Source organism: Nyctereutes procyonoides, unplaced genomic scaffold (assembly GCF_905146905.1).
Source record: "Nyctereutes procyonoides isolate TBG_1078 unplaced genomic scaffold, NYPRO_anot_genome, whole genome shotgun sequence".
NCBI lineage: Eukaryota > Metazoa > Chordata > Mammalia > Carnivora > Canidae > Nyctereutes > Nyctereutes procyonoides.
The window spans coordinates 1,613,102-1,632,783 of NW_026575041.1; the positions used below are offsets into that span (position 1 = coordinate 1,613,102).

At 55.1% G+C, this 19,682-nt stretch overlaps 1 protein-coding gene across 1 annotated transcript in view; it reads right to left on the reverse strand.

The window, feature by feature from the left end:
* PDE2A (phosphodiesterase 2A) overlaps positions 1–19,682 on the reverse strand; it is a 93,177-nt gene that overhangs the window by 20,319 nt on the left and 53,176 nt on the right. The window contains 3 exon segments of the mRNA XM_055320572.1: positions 339–448; positions 7,832–7,920; positions 11,746–11,835. Of these exon segments, the coding sequence (XP_055176547.1) occupies positions 339–448; positions 7,832–7,920; positions 11,746–11,835 (289 nt within the window).

Sequence of the window (19,682 nt, forward strand, 5' to 3'; positions counted from 1 at the left end):
ACAACAACGCAGCCCATCTAGCAATAGACACAAGCACACGATCACTGTGGCCACTGGCCACTGAGCCCTCGTATGTGCCAGGCCCTTAACATGCATTATCTCATTTGCTCCTCCTCAAAACACCCCCTCAAGGTAGGTTCTCTCATCCCCATTTTACAGATCAGGAAACGGAGGCTCAGAGAGGTTAGTAGCACAAGAGGGAGAGAATTAGAGGATTTGCTGGAGACACAGGCAAGAGAAAGATGGAGACAGAGATGAAGACAGGGATAGAAGACAGACGTGATCTCGGGAGCAGGAGCACAGTCCCTCCCTGCCCCTGCCCACTTCCCAGTCCTTACCTTGGCTGTCAGGAGCCAGTGGAGCCACCAGCCTGGCCAAGGGCTTCCCCGGCAGATTTGAGGGGCCCAATCCATTGCAGCCCAGCCGCTTCCGGGAGACCACAGCCTCTCTGAAAAGAGGATGCCATCCCATCTCTCAGTCCCTGGATTAAAAAGGAGAAGACCCCAGCCTGGGGACACACAGCAGGCTGGACCCTGCACATCTGCAAGGATCTAGACAATTTAACCTGCTGTAGGGTAGACACAAATAAAAGAGATGGGAACCCTGACCTGACCGCGTAGCATCTGGCTCCTGGTACCTCTTGCTGGTGGGTGTGGGCCTAGTGCAGGTCCCCCAGAGCAAATAAAGCAAGGACTCAGAGCTAGGCTGCCTACATTAAATCCTGCTGTGGCTACTACTTGACCTTGGGCAAGTGACCTACCTCTCTAAGCCTCCCAGGAAGACAGAGTGTGGAGGAGAGTAGAATACTAACCATCTCCATCCTCAGAAGGCCATTCTATACACCTGAAACTAGTGTAATGCTGCATATCAACTATACTTCAATTAAAAGAAAAGAGAAAAAGAAAACATTCTAGAGCAACCTGCAGTGCTAAGCACAGGAGGACTCCAGAGATAGCTGTCCTAACTTGAGTTTATCCTTCACTCCCTATGTGCCATGCACAGTCCAAGCAACTCCTATAGATTAACTCAGAATTCCTGACAATCCTATGAATTCAATATTATCATCATTTTCCATTTGCAGGTGGAGAAACTAAGGCACTGAGAGGTTAAGAACCTATCCAAGGTCCCATGGCTAATAAGTGGTGGAGTCAGGATTTGAACCCAGGCAGTCTGCACCAGAGTCCATACTCTTTTTTTTTTTATGACAGAGAGAGAGAGAGAGAGAGAGAGAGAGAGAGAGAGAGAGAGAGAGAGAGAGAGAGAGAGAGAAGCAGAGGGACAAGCAGGCTCCAAGCAGGGAGCCTGACGTGGGACTGGATCCCGGGTGTCCAGGATCACACCCCAGGCTGAAGGTGGCGCTAAACCGCTGACCAGGGCTGCCCAGAGTCCATACTCTTAACTAGTGTGCTAGAATCTTTCTAAAGACCTGAGGGGGCGTGAGCTTCCAACAGGATTAGTGTGAATGGGGGTAGGTGTGATGAAGGGGGCAGGGAGGAGAGATGGTGTAGGAAGAACGACTTTCTATCTGCCCTCACCACACATACCACCCTTCCCCTGGCCTCTAGCTCTTCCTGCTTAATTAAGTGCCTGATTTTTCACCAACTGTCACTCCCTGATGATTAATTGTCCTGGGTTCCTCATCCCTCATGTTGCCTCCACTTAATTGTGTTTATAGGAACTGCCTGGCCTGAAAAGAAGAGAAGCCTGGGGAGCATATGGGGTCACTCAGGGGAGCCAAGCAAAAGCCAGTTGAGGAAAAAGAGAGGGGGCGGCCTACAAGTCTCCTGATCAGGTCACAGCTTCTAGAGAAATTGAGGACAAAGAGGTTGAGCATCTTGGTAGAGATTGTGCAGTATTCTGAACTGGATCCACTCCCTCCCGGTCTCTTGGTCTAGAATCTACAAGAACCAATGGTGCCTCCTACCCTCTAACCCTCGCACTCTGGACCATTAGGCTCCTAGAGTGCTAGGCTCCCGTTCTGCGCTGTCCAACTATGCCAATTCCTTCCTCATCCCAGGAAGGAATAGGAATCTAGGGTGGCAGGAGGGCAGTGCAGCCATGTTTCCTGATGACTAAACTGCTAAAGACTGGGGCTTCCTGGGGGCAGGTGCCTTCCTTGGTGACCCCCAGGCAAACCCCCTCTTGCTGAACCCATGCAGCCACTTGGCTTCCTGCAGTCTGGTTTTTGGGTGACCACAAGGTGGCGCTGGTTCCTATGTTGCTGGTCAGTGAACCTGCCGCTTCAACCCACTGACCCCTGACTCCCCCATTCCTACCATCCCAACCCCCTGCCCTGACCAGAGCTGCCTTGGCCTCATCCCCTTTCTCCTGGGGAACCCGATAAAGGAGTCTGCCCTCAGTCTTTTTTCTTTTCTGCACAAAACTTCTTCCTCTGGGCTCACAGCCCCATGACTCCCCAGCCCCCACTCTCATGAACTCCTGACCCCAGATAGGACCCCAGATACCCCAAGGCCTCCTGGAAGCCTGCCCTAGATGTCCGTGACGTTGTCAAAGGCACCCAGTCCCAATCTGAACTTGTTCTCTCCCCCACAGAAAGTGGCACAACCACCCATCAGGTCCCTTGTAGCTTGTCCACAAACTGTCCTTAACTACCTCCTCTTCCTCACCTCCCCCATTCAATGGGTGAAACACCTCCCATGCATCTCTCATAACTGTCCTGCATGGAATTAGTGTCAGAGAAAGCTTCCTGGAGGAGGCGATGCTGGAGTTGGGTCCTAAAGAACATGCAGAGGTTATCGAGGCTGAGGAGAAGGGATGTGCAAGCAGGGGGACTACATGTGTAGAGGCTCAGAGGAGAGAAAGACCGTGTGTCTGCTGGATTTCCCTACTGCAAGGAGGTTAGTGTGGCTGGATCGCAGGGAGCAAGGCTGCAGAGGGCCTGGGGAGCTGGGCGTGATCCTGAGGGCACTGGGAGCCCCAGAACAGACTTGCATAGGGGGAGGTAAGGGGCAGGTTTGCTCTCAGGTTAATCTGTTTAGCTGCTGGGTAAAACTCTCATTAGACAGGGAGGATCTGAGAGACTGGAAACGTCCTGGCAGTGAGAGCCTGTGGTCTCAGGGGTCCCAGGACAGCAGCAGACGAAAGGCTGGGCTGGGGCAGGTCAGCCTTGACACTGCCCAGATCATTCATGGAGCCCCTTGGACTAAACCCTCTGGAGTCCCTGCACCTTGGCACCTTGCTCTGTAATCTGCCCTACCTGGCCAGGCCACATCCCGCAGTCCCAGGCTGGTCTATGCTGGGCCATGCTCATCCCAGCCCATGCCCATGCTCCCTTTCCTCGGCTGCACCCTTTCCAGAACTGTAGCCCCTCTGGGGGTTTTTAAGACAGCCACAGACTGGAAGGGCAAGGGAAGGGAAGTGCCCAGGCTGAATCTCCCCAACTGAGATGGGGGTGGGGGCTGTGTCTATACTCCCACTCCAATGGTTTCTGACTCAACTTAGGACCTTGTGCCCTGCCACATCTTCCCTCCTGACTCCTCTATCCTCCTGTCCCAGCTGCCAGGCCGATGGTGGAGGGTGAGGGGACTCCACGCCCAGGGGCCAGCTGTCCAGGCTGAAAGCTAATGACTCAGCCCCAGTGCCTGGGTGGTCATGGCTGCCCCAGTGACGATAAAGACAGATGGGCACAGAGTGGGGAGAGGAACGGGCGTGGACTTTATGACAGTTCCGTCCCTTTAACAATTATTTGTTTAGTGGCAAGAGTAGAGAAAAAGGCTTTCTGTAGGTAGGGTCAATGGCCTGGAAAGAGCTGAGTGCCCAGGCCCCCTTCCAATCCTCTGAGCCCCTTCTCTGGTGAGGCCCCATCCCTCTTACAGAGCACCCCACCCCCCACCTCCAGGGGCCTCAACCTGGCTCTGACTTTTCATCTCTCTTGGAGACAAATTATGATCTGGGCCAAGACCTGGACCCTCCTGTCCCCTGTCCTCTCCCAGAATGTGAGACTCCAGGGATGGGAAGAGACTATTCCCTGTGTCCCCTGAGACAAATCAGAGGGACCCACAGATTCTGCAGTGAAAGAGGACCCGGTCAGCTCTGAGGAAGACATGTCTCAAGGTGGGGCACCAGGACCCCCAAATGGTAGCAGAGGGAGACAAGCAGCTGGGCTGGTGTGGGTGATGGTGTCCCTTTGGCAGCTGAAAGGCCCCAGACTTCACGCTACACCCAGCAGCAGATAGTGAGAGGCTTCAAGATGGCAGGAGACACACTAAGAGGAGGCAGGCGGGCAAGCTGGGGACTGAAATAGGCTGGGGGATTGAGGAGGCACCAAGATGAGGGAGCTGACTTCCAGGAAGGTCCTACCACAGACAGCCTTCCACCTTCCAGGAGGCTCTTCCCTCTGGGCCCTGGAATTCAGAGCTGGCCCAACCCTCACCCAGGGCAGTGTCCCATCTTACTGACTCTCAGGAACAGATGGAGGCCCAGAGTGGACCCTTGGCCTGGTGGTCACAGCCACTCCTTCCTGGATCCCAGGTCCCCCAACTCCCAGCCCATTGTTCTTCTTGTGGAAAGACCCAACCCAGAGGGAGGCCACTGCGGCCCAGACACCTTTTCTGGAAACTGGATCCTTCTCAGTGCTGGGGGAGTGATACGGCAGGCTTCCTAGAGCACTTCCAGCTGGGCCTGGGTCATGTGAGATAAGGGAAATGTGGCTGGATGAGTGAGATGGAGCCACACAGGGGAGGACTCTGCTCAAGAGAAGAGGTGTGACCAGCATGAGGGGGTAGGGAACCCAAAACACAGTGTGGAAATGAACCTGGGCCCCTGTGAGCCACAGAGGGGACGGGGTGGTGGCAGGAGGGGCCTCCCCATCCCCCTTGGACTATCTCCCCTGCCACTGTCACACCACACCGAGCACATCCTCTGCCCCTTCTTCCTGGGCCTTATCTGTCTTTATGACCCACCTCTATTCACACCTGCTGCTGTTTCCCAGCCCTGACGGCCCTCCAGGGTTTCCTGGAGCAGTGCCCCCTCCACTGGGCACAGCCAGAGGCTGGAGCTGCACCTCAGCCTGAGGCAGCTGCCCAGTCTCCTGCTGGGTCCCAAATCACAGGGGTCACCATTGGAAAGACCCTGCACCCAGCACCCTCACTTTATAGAAAAAGATGGGAGTCAGAAGGGAAGGAGTTTTCTCAAGGTCACCCCAATGAGGACATTGGGACCTGGGGGTGGAGGGTGACCAGCAACCACTGAGCTCCGACTTGTGCCAGGTCCTGGGCATCTGTCATCTCATTACATCAAAAGACAGGGCCTACTGTTATCTCTGTTCTAGAGAGAAGAAAACAGATTTGGAAGCGGATACAGGGAGGCAGGGATGGGCTAGACTCCAGGCCTATCTGACTCCCATTCCAGTGCTCTTCCCTCTTCCACATACCTAGCTAGGTCTTAGCCCTGGCCTTGGAGGTAGACTCAGCACCAGACACGGGCAGAGGGGGCAGTGATGGAGCACAGATTTCAGAAGAGAGGACTGGCCTAAACCTTCACCCTTAATCCTTGCTGGCTGAATAAACTGTGATCTCTGTGTCCCCTGGGACGTGCGTGCATCCCCTTTTGCCCCTTGTCAGGCTCTTCTACGACTCCTGGGGTTTCTGAACCCTGTCTCCCAGCACATACCTCTTCATCTCCACTGAACTCTGGGCTAGTTGTACTGGAACACTCACTTTTAATTGCCTTTTTTAATTTATTTTATTTTTATTTTTTTAAATAAATTTTATTTATTTATTCATGAGAGACACACACACAGAGAGAGAGAGAGAGAGGCAGAGACACAGGCAGAGGGAGAAACAGGTTCCATGCAGGGAGCCCGACATGGGACTCGATCCCAGGTCTCCAGGATCATGCTGCCCTGGGCTGAAGGTGGCGCTAAACCACTGAGCCACCAGCGCTGCCCCCACCCCCCCTTTTTTTAACCCTGTATCTTTTCCAAAAGCTTTACTAGGTCTGGAGTGGGGAGGGGACATTGGGGAATACTGAGAGTGCAGGAGATCTGAGACCTCTCCAAGATGCCTGGACCACAGACACCCCCCGCCCACCCCATCTCACAGCAGAAAGCCTCAGGGGAGCATTTGCCGGTTCAGAAGGAACAGAGCAAACCCTGCAGGGTGCTCCCCTCCTGCCTTCTGAGCTTATGGCCCTGCATCCCTCTCCCAGGAACGCCTCCCCAGTCCACTTGAAGGAAACTTCCTGGATGGAGCAAGCTCCTAGGAAGCAAAGTTCTTAGGAGTAGGGGTGCTGGCTCTGAGGAGAAAAGTGGATATGATAGCATTATAGCATTCTTTTTCCTCAAGATTCCAAAGACCTGTCAGCCCTATCCTGCCATCTCACAGATGGGGCAGTAGAAGCCAGAGAGTGGCATGGCTAGCTTGGTTCACACAGTCCTTGAGGGAAGGAGTCATCAGGAGATGCTGAATGGGACAGTATCACCTACCACCCATCCCATAGGGGGACCAAATGGGAAAGCAAGAGGTGGGAAGGCTCTGGGTTGTTGGAGAGGCACCACCCCCTCCCATGAGGAAGGGCTAGAGAGAGATCAGCATCTAGGAATCCAGAACTCCAAGTGCCAGGAGGGGCCTCAAGACCCCTGGCATCCCCAGCACCAGGACCTCGGGCATCCCCAAACAGCAATTTTTTCCCATGGCCTCTAGGAAAAGAGAGTGCCTTACTGGCCTCAGCTACTACCTCAAAAAGCCATTATCTCTGAACCACTTGGCCTGTTGGAAAAGCCCTCGCCTGGGGGGTGGAGTGCTGCCTTCTAGTAACCCCCACTGATGTCCACTCTGCCCTCAGCTCCTGACCTAGCGCTCCCCAGGCCCATGATGGCCCTGCAGTGCTTCGAAGGCAGTGACCATGTCCTCTGTGACCTGACCTCCTCTGGACCAGCACTCCTGCCTGCCAACACTTTCTCATCTGACAAGTTCCACTTCCCCTGACTGTCCCCTAAATGGCCAGGAACCAGAAGACTGTGTCCCAGGCCTGGCTCTGTCTTACACCAGGTATGAGGCCTTGGACATGTCTCAGGATGGAAGATAAGGAGGCTGACTTCAATAGGCTAGGAGGTATCAGGGGACCACAGAGCAGCGAGCCAGGTGTGCCTACCATCAGGGATTCCAACATTCTATCCTGCCAAAAACAAAACCAGACACTTAGCATTTCTAATGGATGTGGTTTTAAGTGCTGGTGTTAAACATTTAATCCTCGCAACAACCCTGTGAGATGAGTACTGTCATTATCGCCATTTACAAACAGGATACCTGGGGCCCAGAGAGGAGGAGCACCTTGCCCTAGATTATACAGGTAGTAAAAGGGAACTGGGACTTGAACCCAGGCAGTGGGGCTCAGAACCCACAGCAGGACACTGTCTCTGATCCCCCTGTGCTCAGACACAGGGTTGACACCACGTGCTCTTGCAGGTCTAACATTCTGTGATTCTGTGAGAACCTCCCAGGTGGTTCTCATAGCCTGCTGGGGTTCTAATGATAAACTGTAGCCCTGCCCTTCTGAGACTGGGCTCTGAGGAGACTGTGGCACTTTAGAAGAGCTCTCTATGTTTCTAGAAGAACACCTACCAGTTGGCACTTCCCCTGTGCTGCCCACTGCCCCAACACAGCACAAGAAAAGACATTGCTTCTTCCCTCTATGGGGAGTCAGTGACCCAGCCAAGGACCCCCAGCTGGCAGGGAAGCAGAGGGTAACTGGATGGGGAGAGTCAGACTGGATGGCTTTGGAAAGTCCCCTCCACCCCCCACTCTCCACCCCCGACCCAGGCCTGAGATACTTGATTGTATGAGAGACAATGGGATACAGAATGGCTCACCGGACTTTTCCTTCCTGGGGCAGCTCATGGGGGGGGTCCTCACACACCAGCCGGGACTCCCCATCCAGTAGGTAGGTGTAGACCGTCTCCTAGGACAGAAGGCACTGGTGAGATCCTGCGAAGAGCCCTCCTAACTGCCCTGTCCCAGCCGAGAGAGGGATCTGGGTGATAAGGTCACAGACCCTGTGGCCGTGGGCTCAAGTAACTGTTTTTACTCCCCAGGGAATTCTAACGGGCAGCCAGCATGGAAACACTCCTTTATGAACTCACACTTTACCCCTCCTCTTGGAGGGGCTCTGGGCAGGCAGTGACCCATGACCCTGCTGGCTTTCCTTGTCTATCACCCCAAGTCCAAAGTGCCAGGGAGAGAATCTAAAAGGCTGAAAGTGTAGACAAATCCCATCCACCACCCGCCCCAAGGTATTTCCCTGCTGTGCCTCCAGCCTCAGCAAACTATAACAGTGGTCCATCCAAGGCTGTATGGCAGGAGGGGGCTCAGAATGCCCTGGAGGCTTCCCTCCTACCTCAGAGACACAAACAATTCTACAAGAAACTGCACACTGTGACTCAAGCCAGAAGGACTTCCTGGAGGAAGTGACCTTAAAGCTGTAATGCAGTGAAAATTAGACACATTTGGGGAATGAGGGGAGGCATAGAAGAATGGCTTCTGGGCCTCGGCTGAGTAGCAGATAAGTGTAAAGAGCACAGAGCATTTATGGAACTGACAGTAGGGCCAGGGGGCACAGGACGTGGCCCTGGGGTCAGCAGGGCCCATAAACATAGCTGAGGGGAGGCTGCTGTGAGTGCTGAGAGGTAGGAGCAGGTGCATATTCTGGAATGATCACTCCCTAAAGTGAGATCGAAGCTCTATTCAAAGTTGTCAAGTCTTCAGCTTGCCAATGTGCCCTCCTCAAGGGCCCAGAGCCGTCTTGACACTTGGCCTTGGTTCTGGGGCACATCATGGCAGAAGCGGTTGCCCTCGCCGACCCCCCCCCCACCCCATGAGTAAAAAGCCACATTCCTTCCAAGCAGGACTGGCTACCCCGAGGGATCCATAGTCAACTCCCATCACCCCATCAGCACAGCCTCAGCGAGTGCCCCACCGCACCGCATGCTGGGTGCAGAGGGAGATACTGAAGCCAGTGCTGCCCAGCAGAGACCATGCCCTAGTTGGGGGCACCCACATGCCCAGCTAAGTATCCTGAGGGGCACTGTTTTCTTGGGGGCTGGTGTGTGTGGGCTCTCCTCTCTCCTGATGCTATCAGGGAGAGCTTCTGGAAGAGATGACACTGGAGCTGGGTGTCGAAGACCCACTGCAGTAAGTTTGGCAGTTAAGTGTGGAATCCAGTCGAAGCAATTACTCTTTGGCCACTGTGAGAGCCCACAATCCTGCCAGCCACTCTTGTTATCTTTGGCTGTCCCTACCCTCCCAAGTCCCAGGAGTTGTTCCAGTCCCACTTCCAGAGAACTGCAGCCAACTCACTGGTGGTGTGGGCTGGGGAGGATAGGGCCTGAGAGGAGTGAGAGGGGCAGGCACAGGCCAGGCCTGGAGGTCTCCTCATCTCTGCCCTACCTCCTTCTGGTCCTCCAGTCTTTGCAGCAGCCTGGGAGGGGCTGGAGGCATCTAGCCCAAAGATGTTAGAAGGACCCCCCCACACACACTCCCCAGCACCCAGAGTCACACGGAGAGCCTGGCCCTGGCAGAGAGAGAGAAGTGGCTACACAGGGGGTGGGGAAGCAGGGAGGACAGATCCTCATCACTTCCGGATGTCCCTCTGCCTCCCACCCCCTCACTCTCAGCCCTGTGGGTTAAAATTAGCTGAGTTTATTGGAGAGAAGGAGGGAACCATCGCAGACACATCAGCACCATCTGCATTCAGGGCTGCCTGCCACAATGGGTGCTGATGAGGGAGCCAGGTGCTGGCTCTCCTCACAGAGGGGGAGTATGGAGACCCCTCCCCCACTGCCCCACCCTCCCGTCTTCCCGGGGGCAGAGCAGCCGCCTCCATCTCCCTCCCTTCTCTGGGGGCAGAGCAGATCCCCCGTCTTCCCTCCTTTCTCTAGGAGGCAGACTGGAACCCTCTCAGTTCCCCTCCAACTCCCTGCGAGCAGAGCAGACACCTCCAGTTCCCCCCACCCCCATTCCCTGGGGGCAGAGCAGAACCGCCTATCCCCCCTCCCTTCTCTGGGGGGAAGAGCAGATCTCCCATCTCCCCCAACTCCCTGTGGTCAGTTGAGACCTCTCATCTACCCACCCCTCACAAAGGGCAGATCACACTTCCATGTCTCTATCCCTCTTGAGGAGGTGTGGGGGAAGTGGGTGGGGGGAGGGACCCCTTCAGGGGAAGGGTTGTGCCGAGGCCCTCCACCCAATTAAACCACAGCTCCCCAAAGACAGGGCTCCCTTAGCTTGTACAGGTCTCTTGGATGAGCTAAGGGAGACCTGTCCCACTGTTCCTGGACCCTAATTGCCTGGACCACAGCTGTCTTCCAAGCCCCCAGCTCTGGGGGTACAATTAATCTGGTTCAGGGTATCTGTACTGGCAGAGCCACCAGGTACCCTGCCTATGAAGACCTAACTAGTCACCTCCTCCTGACCCCTCCCAGGGCAGCCTCAATGGCCACAGAGGGCCCAAGGCAGCCTTGTAGCTGCTGACCTGCTAACCATCCCCCCACCCCTTCCTTTCCAGATGTTTCTCCATCCCAGGCCAGATGTTGCCTCAGTCCTCGCCTTCTCTGGGAGAATTTATTTTTGGGCGCCAACACACCACCCACTTCCTACCAATTTCACACTCAATAAAGCTCACTCATTAGCCCTCCTCCTGGGCTCTGAACTTCTAGAAGGTTTGAGAAGGCAGAGCTGAGGAGAGAGAATGGGGTTTAGGTGCCAAGCCCTATTTGTCCCTGTCATGCTGTGTGACCTTGGGTGAGGCACCCTCCCTCTCTGGGCCTCTGGAGGTTCATTTATCAAGCAGATTCAGATACAGTGGGCTTGCAGGGGTGGGGGTGGGGCATGAGGGGTGTCACATTTTGGCAGAGGCTGCCCTTGACTGCTATCTAGAGTAGGGAAGAGAAGATTCCAGGCTATGGTGACCCACATCAGGCATCTCCGCCTCCAGGAAGTCTTCTGTGCTCCTTCAGCTGGTTCAGATTTCCCCCACTAGTCTGACTGCTGGGACAGGGCAGCTTCGGGTCTCAGGGCCAGTTTGCTCATCCTACTGCCTAAGGGGTGAGCAGTGGCCAACAGAGCCAGGCTGAGGAATGGCCTGGGCAGCTCAAAAGAGGCACAGTCCCTTCACCAAGGCACTCTGGGCCCAGACAACCAAGGAGGCCAGGCTACCATGGGCCCAAACAGCTACCCTCCACCTGCCCCCAATCTCCAATCATCCACGATGTTGGGATAGGTGAGAGAGGAGCCTAAAGGTTTCTAGAGGTCATCTTGTCCAGCCTCCCATCTCCAGGCAGGATACTTCAACTTCACAGAGACTCATTCAATAAAGCTGTGCCTCACTCCAAGCACTGCTGGACTTGGCATCAAGAAAGTTCTTCTGCATGTCTACCCTCAACCTCTTCTGCTACATATCCCAAAGCCCACCTGACTCCACTATGTTCTAACTATTATCCTAGGGGAATCCTTTCCATTATCTGAGACACGATCTTTCCAATTAAGCTCTAAGTTCCCTTCTGTCTTTGACAGTTCAGAATTCCTATGTAAGTTCATTCTTTGGGACTCAGCTCCCGCCCTTCTCCTCCAGGACACCCTCTCGGAACACTCACCCAAACCCTTCACTTCCCTAGGAGAGTCCTCTGGGCAGAGACCCTGCCTCCTCCTTCCTTCTCGACTATATGGAAGATACAGCAAGGAGCTGGGCAAAGATTTGGGGGGTGAGGGGATTGCGGGGCCAGGCACTTACCACTTTGGGGAGCACGGCCGAGAGGGCCTCCTTGACAGCCCGCCGGAAGCCTGCAATGTGGATGACAGCACCCAGGCTCAACAAAGCATCCTGGAAGGAAGAGAGGAAAGAGCAGTGAGGGCCTTCTTCAGGCAGACCAGGGCAGCCCCATCTGCCCATGCAGCTAGGAGCATAAACTCTCCCTGTAAACCAGAGCCCAGGGCTCTCAGACACTTGGATCCCAAGTTCTTAAAATCTCAGAACCCAAGAAGTCTTAAGGCCCTAGTATCTCCAAGTCCACTCATCTTACAGATGGACCAAAGGGGGCTCAGAGAAGGGCCAGAGACTCTGCAAAGTGCTCACAGTAGGTCAAGAGGTCAAGTGTAGTCTCGCCCCCATCCGCAAGGACAACTCTGGCGTAGTAGGGAGAGCACCACCTTCCATATTAAAACAAAGCAAAATAAGCAAACCCAAAAACCCCAAATTTGAATCCTCGGTTGGGAGTAGCGAGAGCCCAAGGGGTACATGAGCTCACAAGGTGGGAGAGACACAGTTGGGCCAGCCTCTGGCAAGATAAAGGAGGAAGGAGAAGTCAGCCTTGACTGCCTCAGAGCCTTCGCATCCCAGGAACAGGCCTTGTCCTTGGACAGCCGGAACAGAGACAAAAAAAGTCCATGTTTCTTGCTCTTTTAACTTGGCTGAGCCACAGGGATCAAAAAGAAAGGTAATGGAACAGGGGACCCAGGGCCAAAGCAGGCTCATGACTCATACTGTCCACTCAGCCATGCCCTCCCCGCTAGCCCTTGAAGTTCTCTTCTGTGGATGGCTGGGTCTGTGTTCAAAAAGCAAAATGATCAACCACAGGAGGAAGGAGATATGGCTTGGCCCCTATTTATGTGAAAATATTATGAGGTTGAGGGTCTTAGTGAACCACAAGCTCAGCATGAGCCCATAGTGTATGTGTGGCTGGAAATAAATTAAAATGCTGAAGCTGCAGGCCATATTAATAAAGATCTGTTAGCCCAAATAGGGAAGATGGCAGTTCCCCCCACTCTGTAGGCTGATTAGATCATCCCCAGTGCATTGTGTCCCAAGTAAGGACAAGATGAGACTCAGTCACAGGTGATCCATGTAAGGAAGGATCTAGAAACAAGCACTGCGTGTGACTGAGACTGGAGAACCTGGGGGGTGCCTAGCTTACAGCAGAACAGACCCATGGGCTTCCATCTTTAACTCCAATCTCTCAGGCTCTCCTGAGCAGCAGGACAGGACTCTGTGGCCCCAGGGACAGCCTGGAGACCCGGAGCTTTTAAGGAGGCTCGCCTTGGCCCAGTGGGACGCAGGCAGAAGCCACCAGAAGAGAGGGAGGAGGTGAGCTGCTTATCCCTAAGGGTGGGCAAGAATAGACTCAGTGGCCGTTTTTCAGAGAGGCCACAGAGAGGATTCTGGGGCTGGGCTCCAGGAGAAGCCTGGGGCCCAGGCGTCAGCTACAGCTTTCAGCCATGTGTCTTCATGGCTGCGGTCTTCCCCCTCATCCCCTCAGCCACGGAGTCCTGTGTTCCCAGGAGTGGGCGGCAGCCATGGACTTTCTCCCCAAATGCTCACTTGGCATTGGTCTCCCCACACCCAGCCTCCCTCTAATCCTTCCCACTGCTCAAGGATGAAGATGCGTTTTTGCCACGGAGACAGGTCTCTGCCCTCGGACATCAGAAGCTGCTGATTCCAAACATTATAACCTCCCCAATTGGATCAGTTATCCTTTAACCCTAAGGCACGCCTCATCACAGGTCACACACCCTCAGCATGCCACCTATGCTGGGCCACACGGCCACGGAGTCACCTCTCCACAGAAGCACCCAGCATGCCTTCAGACACCCTCTAGGCATGCGCACAGGTTCTCACAGGTGCACCCATGTCCTTCTGGACTCACAGGGCCAGGGCTCAGCAATATGTCCGGAATCAGTGGGTGCCTGTCTGGCCTTTATTCAGATCAGTCAGCTTTCTGTGACTTTTCAGACTAAGGGCAGGACAAAGGTGGTGACAGGGGGACAGCTGCACAGAGGGTATACATGTAGGCTACCGTGCCCTTTGGAGGTCAATTCTGTACTAAAAGAGGGGAGAAAGAGCTCATGTCCCAAATAATCCCCAAATTAAGTCCGCCAACCTGTACTCCTAGGGCTGAGGCTCCCAGGTCAGGGCCTCAGAGGGTGGTGCTAGTTTAGGCCTGTTCTGCCTGGAGGTAGGTCAGGGTGGGGTGTCGGGGGGCAGGCGGTAGACAGGCTGAGCCCCGGGGTTCTTGGCCTCTGGTGGAGTGTGATGTGTGTATGCTGTGGAAGTTGGAGAAGAGAGGCCCAGGTGATGGGCTGAGCTCTGCTACGGGGAGAGGGGGGAGAGGCTTAGGACAGCTAAGTCTCCTCACTTGACAGATGAGGAGACCGAGATTCAAAGAAAAGCAATGTCCCATTTATGGTCAGCCAGCGAGTCGGGCAGAGCCAGTTGGCAGCCCAGATCTCTGCATCTCCAGCCCCAGTCTGGCTCCAGCTCTGCATCAGGCCCCCAGCTGCCCCTGCAAAGGTGGCTTAGAGAGGATGGTCTGTCTTTTGTTCCAATTGGTGGGCCCCTCTGTTCCTCTACCTGCCCTTTACTTGGATTGGGGGATGTCCTGACCTGTCCTTTACTGGAATTGGTGGGTGCCTGTCTGGCCTTTGTTCAGATTGGTCAGCTTTCTGTGGCTTTTCAGACTAAGGGCAGGAAGAAGGTGGGGACAGGAGACGAAAGGGGCAGTGGCTGAAAGGGGCTTCCCCGGCCTTGGCCAGAGTGAGCTGCAAGCAGGTATGGCCAGTGAAGCTCGAGGCTCTCTGCCTGGCATTGTTCTGTCTATCCCCAACCTGGCCCGGCCCTGCCCTGCCTGCCCCAAGAATGGGGGTGCGGGGTGCAGGAACTGCAGCTGGGAGGACCACTCTCACACCTGGCTCTCCAAGGGGCCTCCAAGCCTTGCTCAAATGCCACCTCCTCCCTGAATCTTCCCCAGATCTCCAAGCAACTTCACCCCTGCTGCATCAACTCAAGGCAGGAAATGGCTCCAATCCCAAAGCCCATGGTGTGGGGGCTCAGTGAGCAGAGGGGCTGCCTCTGGGAAGGGAGGAGAGAATCGACGGGAGTGGCTAATGCGCATCCTCTGTCCAACGTACACACATACGTGCAGACAAAAACACAACCGTACGTACTACGTGCACACACAGATACATACTTAGGCATGAGTGTACACACACACACACACACACACACACATACACACAGTCCAGGCTCAGAGTGGGGTGAAGGAGGTCACATTTCCTGCCCTCTCAGGGTTGTGTTTTTTTTTTTTTTGGAACAAACATCAGTGTAAATATCAGCCTAACAACCAGGCAATTTTCCAGACCCCGTGGGAGAATGTGTGGTGTGTAGAAAAGAGCAGCAGCGATTTCCAGGCCTGTCCCAGACTGACTATAGAAGCTCGGTGACCCCAGCAGGCCTCTGCCCTCCTGTGGGTCTCAGTTTCCTCATTCATAAAAATGGGTCCTTCCAGCTCTGCAACAGATAGTTCTACAGTTCTGTGGTTTAACTCACTGAAGCTGGCTGGCTGGCTGGAGACTTCCTGCTTTCGCTGGCTCCCTACCTGCAGCTCTGTGGTTGGGGAGAGGGCCAGTCGGCACCAGGCACCAGGCACCAGGGACCAGCACGGTAGCAGCTGTGCTCTCCTGGCACAAGCCTTTCACTCCAGGTACCAAGAAAGGTACCCCCTGTTAGGAGTCAGGGCTCCTCTAGAGCCAGTGCTGTGGCTGGATCAGCATGTCTGCACTTGTTTGGGGAGGGGCAGGGTCTAGACTACATTACTTCTAACTCCTTCTCAATACCTAGGACTATATGAAGCCGGAGACATCGGCCTTAGTTCTCCTGGTGCTACCTGTGCAGGGATGGATGCCCATCTTGAGGGTCAGGGTCACTGTCACAGCAGCTCTCCTGTCTTGTCTTCATGAGTCTCTATGGCTTTTCCCAGCTCTTAAACTCTCCTATTGCTCTCCCCACTCCCTGGAGCCTAGAACCCACCTCTCTCTTTCGGGAAAGAAGCCTCACGGTGGCCCCCTTGGTAGCCTAGAAGAAGATAATAACATCAGATCCATTGGTCAAGTCCCCCCAAGATTCAAGCTGCATTACTGGGACTGGCCATACAGAGTTATCCAACTTTGCTCGTGCTAGCTCTCCTGTGGGCTAGGGCAGCGGGGTGGGGGAGGAGGTGTCTCTCTGTGGGACTTGGTGTCCCTTCTCTAAAGCATGAGCATCCTTCAAGATCTCTAGGGTCTTGGAGCCCCTCTCTGCCTCTATTCCTTCCCCCGCCCCTTCCTTCCAGGCTGTGTCTCTGTCAGCCCCGTCTCTCCCAATCTTTCCTAGTGGATCTCTCTTCTTGCCACGCCTCCCTTAGTTGACCCCAATCTCTGTCACAGACAGGCTACTCTCCTGTCACGGCTCCATAAGTCTCAACATCTTTACCCACCCCACATCCCCTCTCCTCTCAGATGGCTTCTCTCCCATCTTTCTCCTGCACATTCCAGCCCCCACCCACTCCTATCTCTCCTGTCCACACCTCCCCCAAACCTCCAGGCAGTCCCCTTGAGATCTTGGGGAGAAAGCATCTGACCCAAGATGGGTACTCACAGAATGGGGGAGCCCAAGAGGACAGCCATGATGGGAGAAATTGGGGGTGCCAGGGCAGATGCCATTTACACTCCTCTGCTTCCTGCCCTCTGCTTTGGTAATCAATACACACAATCTCTTATCTTTCTGAAGAATGGGGGCCCTTCTAGGGCCAATGAGAACTTATACCTCTCTGTGCCCAGCACTAACAAGCTGAGCTGCTGTGTCAGGGTGACCAACAAAACTCCCCTAAAGGAAGTCTCCTAGGGGCTCAGAGCATGGAAGCCCCTTTGTCTGGGCCTTAGACTCTGGCCTGAGCTCCAACACCCCAACCTTCCTCTGTGGCTCCTCACAGCCCTTGTGCATGGCCAGCCCTGCAGAGTCAAGAGATGGCGAGGAAGCACAAGAGGCAGTCCCTCCCCCCTCTCCCACTCCCACCCATGTCTGCCAGCTGCTCCAGGAGCCGCCTCTAACAGACACTTATGCCTTAGATACTCAGAGAAGAGCTGCCAGTGAGTGCTAGATCTTGCACTCCCAGATCTCTCCTCAACAAGGATAAGCTTGAGCAGCAGCAGCAAGAGAGGACAGGAAAGAGGCTGGGTGATCCTGAGGGGGAAACAGGACAGAGACCCAGGCCATAGCTGGACTAACACTAATGTCAGAGCCTAACTTGAGTGGGCCGTCAGGCTTGGGGGAAGGGACCGTATGGTTCTCAAGCACCTACCGTGTATTACAGCTGGCCACCAGTGGCTCTTAAACATCTATGCCCACCAGCATCCCTTGGAGGTTTGGTTAACATAAAATTTGCTGGTTTCGCGCCCAGAATTTTTTAAAAAATATTTTATTTATTTATTCATGAGAGACACAAGAGAGAAAGGAGGCAGAGACACAGGCAGAGGGAGAAGCAGCTTCTGTGCAGGGAGCCCCATGTGGGACTTGATCCCAGGAGCCCAGGATCAGGCCCTGAGCAGAAGGCAGATGCCCAACCTCTGAGCCAACTCAGGTGTCCCAGAGTTTCTGATACGGTACATCTGGGATGAAGCCAAGAGTTGCCATTTCCAACACATTCAGAGCTGCTGTTGGGGGACCCCGGCTGGCCGGGGGACCCCGCTCTGAGACCCAGGGGCATGCGCTATCTCCAATCCTCCTGCCAGCCCTGGGAGGATTGTTTTGTCCTACTGCTGAGGAGTCCACATACACTATCACATTAGTTTCAGGTGTACAAGACTGCGATTCCGCAATTATACACTTTACAAAATGCCCATCATGATAAGCGTAGTCGCCATCTGTCACCTTACTACCTCCGTGCCATATTAGAGGAGGTGCCTGCTTTGATCTTTCCGTTTTCGGGGGTGGGGAGCAAGGGGCGGGGCATCGCCCAGGTGAGACCCGCCCATCCCCTGAGCGCGGCGGGAGGTGGTTCAGCCGCTTCTGCCGCGGGAGGGGGGCTCCTCCCTGGACGTCCCCAAGGAGGGGAGAAGCGGGGCTGCTGGAAGGAGAGCGCGAACCGGGACAGAGGGGTGACACAGACAAGGGCCACCTGGAGCTCAGGAGCCCGGCCCCAAGGGAAAGGCCTGCCCTTCCTCCGTCCTCCCCCGCAACCCCCCTCTTCCTCGACCTCCCTCCTCTCGCCAAGTCCCCTCCGCCCCCCCCAGGCGCCCCCCCTCCTCGCGCCCTCCGCAGACTCCGGCTTCAGTTGTTATTCCAACAGGGCCGCGTCTCCAGCCTCGGAGCCACACTGGAGACACGTGCACTGTAGAATACACCTGAGCCCAGTCCTGGCGCCCGGCCGGCACGCAGGGGGCCCGCCTCCGGGATGAGCTCGGCCCCCCACCGTTGGCTCTTCCCCCTCCGGCGGGCGCAACCGGATCCCCCTGCCCCCCCCCACCCCTTCTGGGCCAGACTCAGCTTCTACTGCAACACACCCTCCGATTGCCCCCAGGCTCCCCTGGATCCCCCGGGGGCTGGGTCTGGGGAGGGATGAAGGATGAGAGGAAGGAAGGAGTTGGGGTGGGAAGGTAGGCTCCTGTGAACAATCAGCTGTCGGGGGCCTGACTCTCTGGAACCTCTCAGTCCTGAGCGCAGGGTCTGGAGTCAGGAAAGGAGGGGATAAGGGACCGGCCAGAGCCGGCAGACGGAGGGAGCCAAGAGCTGAGTGTGCGGAGGGGAAGATGGCCCTGGGAGGCAGACATCAGACCAAGCCTGTCCTGGCTTCCCCACCTTCAACCACCTCGTCCACATGGCAGGGTCAGTAGTGACCTATATCCTCATGGCCCACATTCTCCTTGATGCCTCAGCCTTCTTCCCCAGCACATCACCAGCATCCCCCTCATTACAGCTGTCCCAGTCCTTCTGATCACCTGGTGCCTCTCCAGCCTCAACTCTTGTCACAGCGAGATAGTCACAAGGAAGCAGATGTAAACTCACTGTGAGTCAGTCAGGTCATAAGAGAGAAAGAAGAGGTGAGCTTCCTGTTCCCAAGGATGGGGGCAATGGGGAAAGGGCTTGGTTAGTCTACAGCTCTGGGTTCCTTGTCCCTGAATGTCTTCAAACCGTCCTCAGCTGCACCCCTCACACGGTCTTCATGGTTGGGAAGCTGGACGAAGCAAATCCAGGGGTCTCTAACAGGCAGATACAGTGGCCTGAGCAGAAGAGGATAGAGAAGAGTGACCCGCTGGACCAGTGTCAGAAAAACTTCTGTCTCTCAGGAAATAGTGACCAAAGGAACAGCTGGATGCATGAATGAACAAACCGATGAACGAATGAACGAGTGACTAACCTTCCTTCTCTGGGTCTCCCTCCAGGAACTCTTCCTTGTTGCTCCCATCCCAGGCAAATCTGACCCTCCTCCCTGGCACTCACAGACCTGTGCTTCCCCCACCAGGGCATGGCATGCGCCGATGCATTGCCACTACTTCCCATCTGCTTCTCCTATCGGACTGGGAGCTCTGAGAGGCCAGAGGTTGTGTCCTGTTCCTCCCCAGGCACCAGCTTCATCCAACCCATCACAGGTGTCAGGAGGTATTAGCCGAGCTGAAAAATGATCACCTGGACTCCTGAGTGCCCAGAGCTGTTGGGCTGTGAGGGATACATTCCATCACTGAGTAGATGTGTGGACCCCATGACCTCTGGAGGCCACAGACCAGAAGACAGCTGAGAGCTCTCAAAGTTTCCCAGGACTGGCACAATGACTATCTTAGAGAAGGAGCCTGAGGAATGAGGGTGCCTTGTGTTGAGAGCTTTTGGAAGCCTTTCCAAGGCAACTCCATTGGCCAGAGCATCCT